This window comes from Chinchilla lanigera, unplaced genomic scaffold, assembly GCF_000276665.1.
Source record: "Chinchilla lanigera isolate Chin_1 unplaced genomic scaffold, ChiLan1.0 scaffold00003, whole genome shotgun sequence".
Lineage (NCBI taxonomy): Eukaryota > Metazoa > Chordata > Mammalia > Rodentia > Chinchillidae > Chinchilla > Chinchilla lanigera.
Window position 1 is genome coordinate 38,992,698 of NW_004955404.1, and position 9,008 is coordinate 39,001,705.

The 9,008-nt window shown below is 33.8% G+C and overlaps 1 protein-coding gene across 5 annotated transcripts in view; it reads left to right on the top strand.

Moving 5' to 3' along the window:
* Positions 1 to 9,008, top strand: part of Pcdh9 (protocadherin 9) — an 867,732-nt gene that overhangs the window by 326,218 nt on the left and 532,506 nt on the right. For 2 of the 5 annotated variants that reach the window (XM_005374195.2, XM_005374197.2), the window contains exon 3: positions 6,593 to 6,694. The exons of the other annotated variants lie outside the window; for them this stretch is intronic. In XM_005374195.2, coding sequence (XP_005374252.1) covers positions 6,593 to 6,694 — 102 coding nt within the window. The remainder of the gene's footprint in view (positions 1 to 6,592; positions 6,695 to 9,008) is intronic. 5 annotated transcript variants of the gene reach the window in all.

Consider the following 9,008-nt stretch of genomic DNA (forward strand, 5'->3'; position numbering starts at 1 on the left):
AAAAAAAAAGAAGTGACTCCCAGCATCTGGCTAATATCTCTGTTCACATGGGTGAAAAATGGAAAGGTCTGCTGGAATAGAGGTGAAAGGAAGCACTTTTGAGGAGAAGAAAGTAGAACTCTCTCTGAGAAATTAAGAAGAGAGAAAAAGAGAATGACTCTACAACCAAAGTAGATCTGAAATAGGATTGTAAAAACCATGGAAGAGAATTTACATAGAAGTGAGGGTGGCTGTTGGTGCATTCCTGAGAATATTGAAAAAGAACCCAGCCAAACTGGATAGGCGTTAAAGGGGGTGTTCTGTTCCAGAAGAGCACAGACAGCGGACTTTGTGAACTGTACACTTTAGGGAAATGCAACAGTTCCCAGAAGTTGAGCAGAAGCTAATTCGTTCATACACGCAGTGGGTTCATTCGAATTTTTCCTTTTAGTTAGTATATTCCTCTGATGAAATTATTTCCTGCTTATAGCTGCTAGGGATCTAGTTAGCGGAACATGCTAACCAAACCCACTGCCGTGTTTACTGTTCCCAGTGTGAATACGCTTCCAATCTGCAGTACCAGTGTACCTTACTTTTGTAATAACATTTGAGGTACAAATTGTTGGTCTTGGGAGTTAATTCATTTAGTGGGGACAAAGAAAAGGACTAAAAAAAATGAATTATACACCAGAGATATAGGAGACAAACAAGTAGATGAATTTAAAGTATTGTAAAAGAATTGTAAAACCCTTTTTTCTCCATTTTTTTTTTTTTTTACTTCAAAGTATCTATAAAGTATGTAGTGATGCTTTCAGGCACTCTCCAACATGCTGAGAATAAACTGTCAACAGGAGGGGCGTGTTTCTTTTTGAAGTGAAAGAAGGCAAAACCACAGTTCAAGGAAGAAGAGAAAGATCTGTAACAATGTTACCACAGAAGCAGAGAGAGCCATGGTGTCCCTGGTACCTGAAAGGTGGGGATTGAGTCTGAGGGGAATCAGAAGGAAACGAACACACACGCGGGGATTCATTACTTCTGAAGATGCAGGTGTTCAACATTTATACTTACGAAGACCTTTCAAAAACTTATCAATAATCTGGTGAGGGAAATGGAACAAATTTTTAACAAAACCATACTAATTCTTTTAGTATGTTTGTCAGGTGTTTAAAAATACTAAAAGTTAAAAAGAAATAAAGAAAATACCTGTCTCCACATCTGAAAATGAAAATATCTTGCTATTTTGTGATATTTCTACCTTGAATTAAAAATACTTAAAGAAGAGAGTCAAACAATTTTTGAAGATAAAGACTCACTATATAAAATAGATACATTCCCCATTTTCCTGGTATTCTTTTAGATTTGCCTTTTTTTCTTACTTCACGTAAGCAAACTCTATGTTAAAATTGACATGTAAAGCTTTGTGCAGAGGCGTATATTAGCCAATGATGTTCACATGGGGTTTGATTACTGCTAATTAAAATTGGTGTGTATTGTAGCCTTCCACATTTCTACAATCTGGTTAGGTCTTTTGGTTTTAAAATGTATCGCACTACGTTTTCTTTTTGAATCAAAATATGTATTACCCATGCTGGACATCTATGAGTTCAGTGAAATTCAATCAGCAGTCTTACTTTGTATTGTAATTATGACTGAAGATGATGGAACGATAATCCAGAGAAGAAGGGTACACAGCTGATATTACTGAGAAAGCTATAAATACAGGCCCAAGGTTTTCTTACCTGAGAAAGAATCAGTTTTAGAACATTAATGATTAGAACAAATTTTCAGAAATAATTAGAAATTGCCCTTACATACTTACTTAACGTATCCATTTAATGTTTCTTGGAATGCGAGTTTAATATATGTCTTGATAAAATAATGCTCCAGAATGTACAGAGTTCTTTCCTTGTCTGTGTATTAACAATGAATTTCTCATTTGTGTCTGAAAAAGTATCTCATTTGGACACTGCCAGTGTGGGTATCACTGTCGCACTGATCAACACCATTGAGAAAACGTGCTCTGAAGAAGTACATAGACGTCATTCATTCTAGTCTCTCATTTTAATAAAAACAGAGAAGAAAGAAAGAACAGAGTATGTGATATCTTTAGAGATGCGTGAAAATAGAAGGCACCGCAAAGGGGAGCACTCAATTAAATTATATGAGGACTGGAATTGACCCCTGCATTAATAGTGTGAAACATAATCGGTGATCAGGAAAGAGTAATTTCAGCAGGATGAAGGTGGAGAAAAATCTGATACACATGGGTTTTCTAAGAAAAATCTAATACACACAAGTTTTCTAAAGTATATATGAGGAGAAGTTGGAGACACCCCATATAGGCAAAATTCATTAATACAGATTCCTTTCTGTAAATGTGAAATTTTATTAACTGTTTGAATTTTTAAATCAAAACTTTCAAGAGTGCATCATAATTCTTCATGAAAGGAAGCACCATAGTTTTTTAAAATGGGTAGGAATAATATTGTAGTGGGAGTTTTGAACAAATAACATTTTTATTTAATGAAACTTATTTCATAAAAATACATGGCTGCTGCCTTTATAATGATTGCAACAATTTTATAACAGTGCCATTGATTTTTAGCAAACAGCTTTGATTTTTATAAGAAGGTAGGAGGAGTAATAAAATAATAGTGTGCATTGCTGCCACACTACAGTTGCGTGGAAAATGCAAAGAACCCTTTTTTAGGCAAAGAAAACAGCTGTGTCTTATTTGTGTTGTGTAATTTTTCATAAACCTTTTGTGGGTTTGATACCATTGATTTTTTCCTCTTCACATCATGGCTATTAAGTGCTTTCTTAAGAATTTATGTTGAAAATGAAAGAGCTAAAATACCTGCTTATGTGGCAAGTTTGAGTAGGTATTTCTATAGGTAGGGAATAACAATTTTCCCAGAAAGTACAATGGGTGTTTTGGGGAAGCAAGATTTATCTACCTATTGAAATACAACCTATCCATCACAGGCAATGGAAAGCATCAAACAGATTTTAAGATATCAAAGAAATATAGTTACAGTGATTTTTGTTTAATGTGATTGCTGTTATTGAGCTCTAGACCTGGCAAGTTGGATTTTCATACATCTCTTGCAATATCAAATCTGATTTCCAAACCCATCTTAACTACAGTTCATTACAGAATCATTCATACTAACTTTGGCAAACAGTAAAAATCATTGTTGGAAGAAATCTTGAGACATTTATAGTATAGCTTTCTGTTTCAGCAGCAAATCTCCTTAAAATAGATACGTTTTAAGAAGGATTTGGGATTATTTTCCTCTAACTTTTTTTCTCATGATTCGGGCTGTTTATAATATTTGATCTCAAATATCATTTACAATGTTCCCTTTTTCTTTTCAGTTCAGATTCTTAGATTTATAATACCAAGGTGTAAGTTACACCATAAGAGTCAGAAATTTTAAGATGTGAGGAGGTAATAGTTGGTTACAATTTTCTTTTGATGATATTTACTATTCTACAAGTAGAAGCTGAACCAAAATTAAACACAGGAGTGACTTTGGGGCCATCTCTTGTTGGGATGAAGCTCTTACCTGAGTGTCACTGTCGTAGTCCAAATGCACCCATTTTGTTCAGAATGGGTATCGTCTTGGGGATCTTCGGAGATAAGAACTGTGGTTAGTGATCGCCTTTGGCATGACCCCTGTTAAAAAAGAGCATATCCTGGCTAGCATCCTTATATTGTTTATTTCTATAACTTTTCATCATTGGCTCTGCTACTGAATCTAAGCCACTATGATTTCCATCTGTCTTCAATTCAGTCCTCACATTCTCCATGGCTGAATGACTAGCAAACTACTCATGGCTTGTAACAATTCACACCTTTGCATACTTAGTTCCTTCTTTCTTGCATATATCCAAGACCATGATTCTCTCATTAACCCATCTTTCAAGACTGATCAATGAATCCATCCCAGAAATCTAGTCATTCTCTTTTCTTTATCCCTTAGAAATCTATGTAGAACTTATACATAACATTTTTACCTATCTCAGTGATTGTTTCCATGTATGGTTTACATGCTAAAATATGGGTACTATAGAAATTGAATGATATATTTTGGTGAGGCACTAAAATCCTTATACAATATACATTCAGCTAGTGACTAATCACTGAACAAATTAAATAGACTGAATGAATGAACAGCAAATACAAGATCCCATTAAGAAAAGTGTAACAGGGCAGAAACAATCACCTCCTCTCACTTAGGTATGCTTTTCCTGGCAGTTCTTATTCAAATGTTCACATATTTCTGAATCTGTTTTCTCCATCTGATAAAGGATGTTTTCTACCCTTCTGCAGAGGGTTTGACTAGGTAACACATAGATTTTTGAATCTGAAGTTATAAAGCATTATACAGATACGGGTCTTTTACAGGTTCAATGATAGTATGACAGATCAATGAAAAAAATAACCCACAATATGACAGGTAAATAAAAAAAAAAAGGATAAGTGCTGAGGGGATGGTATCAGATTGAAAGAAGACTTTAATTCACAAAATTGTCTTGTGGCCTGACAAAGTAGTTTTAACCTTAATCCAGAGATTTCAAATTCTGGCCAGACATTAGAATTACTTGAGTATTTAAAAATTATTTATGCCTGAGCTCTAACTTAACTAGATGATATGGTGCTCAGGCATTGACAGGTCTGAAAGGCACTCCAGGTGATTCTAATCTACAACCTGGGTGAAAGTGCAGGGCCAGGCGCAATGGGAAAATGTTTCTTAGTAGAAAAACTCCATAATACATGGGATATTTTTAAAATATTAATCTGCTTGAATAGATATAAGAGTAGGCTAGGATAGAATGGAGTGATTAAAATGTTCAGAAATATCATGGATGCTCTGTGGACCAATTTTTTTCAAGAAAGCTAAAGAAGATGTCAAAAGATATTTTTAAAAAGCTATCACAGTTGATGTTCAGCAAACAGGTACATTCATAAAGTTGATATTAGCAAATAGCATTTTCTAAACTACACATAAAAGTTACTTAGCTTCCAAGCAGAGCTAAAATGTAGAATTGCTACACGAGATAAGTTTTAAACAGAATTGAAATCAGTTTTTGTAGCAACACAAGGAATAAAATATATATTTTTTCATACTAAAAGGCTTTTAGTATGGTTACTGAGTTTAAAAGTCATACCTTCCTTGATGTTGTATAGCTATTTATCTTCAAAGTAACTGATAATTGATAGCTGTGAAATGTAATGATAGCTTTTACAAACATTTTTATACATACAAAATGGTGCTTTGAAATGAAAAAGTGCACTGAATTCAATATATTAAACTCTAAAAGTCATTTGCTTTTAAAGAATGTCTCTGATAGTATATTTTGATAGTTTTTTCATCTAGATGGGCAAAATAGCATCTTATTAATGTAGAGAAACTACAGCTTAGTAGTTTCAAATAAAGTTTCTTTCTGATATCCAAAAGTACATGTATCATATCAGTAATAAATGTCTTCTAGAAGGACTGTAGTGTCTTTTTATTCATGTAGAAAACTTAGAAACTATAATACTATGCTTAATAAGTGGTCACATGGTGATACTTGTAAATATTCCTTGCCTTGACTTTAAGATGAGTTTTTGGAAAGAAGGACAGACACCAGGCAATGAGAAGCGGATGATGAATTATATTCTCAGGAAAAATTCTTGTGAGGAATGTGGAAAGCAGCCAACTTTAGTATTTTCACAAGAAAGACCAAATCGTAATTTAGTATCTTGTATCTTATACTCTGCATCCATTTTCAAGAGAATTATTTTAGCTAAGTTGGTTTTTAAAATAGTTTCTATTTAGAACAGTGAAAGGTGACTAATACTTTATGGCTCTAAATTTTTAGTTGAATAGCTTGGTCTACTTTAGGCGTACCATCTGTGAAGGCAGTTTATGTGGTAGAGAAGGATATAGGTGACATAGAAACACAATTTGGGGAGGTTGATTTCCCTCTGAGTCCTCATATATAAGTGGAAATAGTGATATTCATATCAGAGGTCAATATCTTTATAACACATGAAGCGTTTAGTTAATATCTCCCACAAAGGGGCCAGGGATATAGTTTAGTACCACAGCACCTGTCTGGCAAGAGCGAGGTCCTGAGTTTCATTCCTGGTGCCAAAAATAACTTTTAAAAATCTCCTGCAGGGGCTGGGGATTTAGCTCAACGGCAAAAGCGCCTGCCTGGCAAGCGCAAGGTAGTGAGTTCGGTTCCCGGTACCAGAGAAAAACCAAAAAAAAATAAATAAATAAAAAAATAAAAAATAAAAATCGCCTGCAAAGAAAAGAACTGTGTAAGTTTTATCTACTGAAGTCACAAGTACAGTAAATAAATAATGATTTGAAAAGAGTTTTTAAAAAAGTAACTCAATCTAAGTTTCTTCAGTTTTGTAGAAACACTTTGACAATTAGTTTATCGTGCAGATTTTCCCCTTTTTCGGTAAAGGCTCGGTGTTAACGCATGTGTGTATAAGTATAGACCCTCATAATACCGTTCCATTATTAGGCTCATAGCGAGCAGCCTTGTCTCTCAGTAGACGCTCTAAATGTGGAGTAGTTTGTCACAATTATTTGGTAATCTCTTTCAGTGTAACTCACACAGCAAAAGTGACAATATTCCTGTCACTCCTCAGAAATGTCGCAGCTCTGCGGGTTCCCACATTCAGGAGAATGAAGAAAGCCATTATGAGGTACGCCATATCTCTATAGAGATCATAGCGCTGAGCATTCATAGTTTTTCTCATGATATTAAATACCCTATGTTAACAACTATAAATATTTGTTGGCCTATTTTATGGTCATATTTTTATACTAGTGCTTTAAAGTAGCTTTAGGAAAGCAATTTTAGAATAAAAAGATGAAGGTAATCTTTTTCATCTTGGATAATGGTCCAACTACTAAATATATATTCATGACCTTAAATAAGAAGTGTTGATTTTGCCTATTTTTGAAGAAAGTAGTGAGTAACTCTCTTTTGAGGTAAAATACCTTGATTAATTCATCTTTATTGATTGAGTAAAGAATATACTTTTTATGTGTTGAAAATGAGTTTTCTCAGCTCTTGTACTCAAAGAAGACAAAAGACAATGTTACTCAGTTGATATAGTTGAACTAAAATTTTTATTTTCCTTTTTAACCACTTTTTCTCAATTTGATCTATTTCCCTGAATGTTTCAACTTAAAATATAATGCATTACTTTTTCCAAAGAAAGGAATTCATTCCCAGGAAAATGTGTAAAATTTGTATATTTTGTATGGTATTGGAATGATTACTCCACTACTAATTATAGTGCCATGGTTGGATGTAGAACTCTATGGCCTTTCATTCTGTTATTTTATAACTTGCAGTGAAAATATATAGCATCAAATTTGTCCTTGACAAATTAATGTGAGGAGGTTAGTAGTTTTATGTATATTCATATTGTTGTGTGGTAGAAGTAGATCCATATTTTTAAGAAACTATGCTTTAATAGTTAAGTCTAAACTGGGTGTGATATCCCACACCTGTAATCCCAGAACTCAGGATGTTGAGGCAGGAGGATCACCACAAGTTCAAGGCCATCTGAGGCTTCATAGTGAGTTCAAGCCTAGCCTGAATTTCAATGCAAGACTCTGTCTCAAAAAAAACAAAAGTTAATGCTAATATTAAAACATACATATTGTTTCACCTATTTTCTATAATCATAACAAACAGGTGATGAGTAGATAATGTACATGTATGTATGCTTATGTCTGTATTGTATTTTTTTACCGAACCTAGGTTTTTTAATCACCACTGCTTTCATATTATTGAAAAATTTTAATTATCACTAGCAGTAAAAAGTTTTTGTAATACTCCTTGCCTTTACCATCTAAAGGAATCTCTTATTCTCAAAAGCCCTTAAGTAAGGTACCTTGAAAAAAACTATTTTGATTAATATAAACTTACTTGATAAAGCAAATTCTTTTTGAATAAATGATAAAGTGATGGTGTGTACAGTGTCAGCCTGTAATGCTTATGTTTTGTTCTTTTTCTTTGTGTGACTATAAATCCTTCAATCTTTAGCATTCCTTCTTCCTCTTCTGCTTATACTTTTCTCCTTGTCTCTTTCTCTCTCTCTCCAAATCCTAAATCATCTAAAAGTTGAAAGAAGAACAATAGCTGTGTAACCTTTTGATTTATCATCAGCACTGTCTGAATTTTGAGCATGCAGAACAATTGATTTCCTTCCATCAATCAGTCTTAGCATAGGAGTCCTTACTTTATGGCAAGAAAAAAGATTTTAGTCATAAAGGAAGATTTGAGTAAGTCATAATACATAAAATAGCCCGGAGATGTTGAACATAGTTCTTGTACAATTGTTGGCCATTTTTACTTCTTCCTCTGTGAAATGCCTATTCATTTCACCTGGCCATTTCTTGCCAGGCCTTTAATTTTAGGTGGCTGATTTCTGTTTTGTTATTTATTTTACCTCTTCATGTATTCCAGATATGAGTCCTTTGAGGGGTAGCTGGTAATTTTTTTTCCCATTCTGTAGGTTGTCTCTTCACGCTACTTAGTGGTTGTTTTGCTGTACAGAAGATTTTTGATCTGATATAATCTCATTTGTTGATTTTTGTTGTTATTTCTTGTGCAGTGATGGTTCTGTTTAGAAAATCTGTTTTAGATCCGGCACCATGCCATTTTTATCACTATTGCTTTGTAGCACAGTGTGGTACTCTAAGGTCTCTTGCTTTGCTCTTGTTACCAGAAATTGCTTTTGCCATTCTGGGTCTCTTCTGGTTCCGTATGAATTTTAAGATTGTTTTTCCTAGTTCTATAAAGCATGGTGTAGGTGTATTGATTAAGAATTACATTTTTATAAGATTTCGTGCCTGAGCCTATTGTTTGGAGTCCATACTCCTCAACAAAGCTCTTTGATGGTGGTGGGGTGAAGAAATTATTTACTAAAGACTTTTATTTAAAATCTTTGTAGTAAAGTTATGAATAAAAGAGCTACAAATAACTTTCTATAAACTTTATCC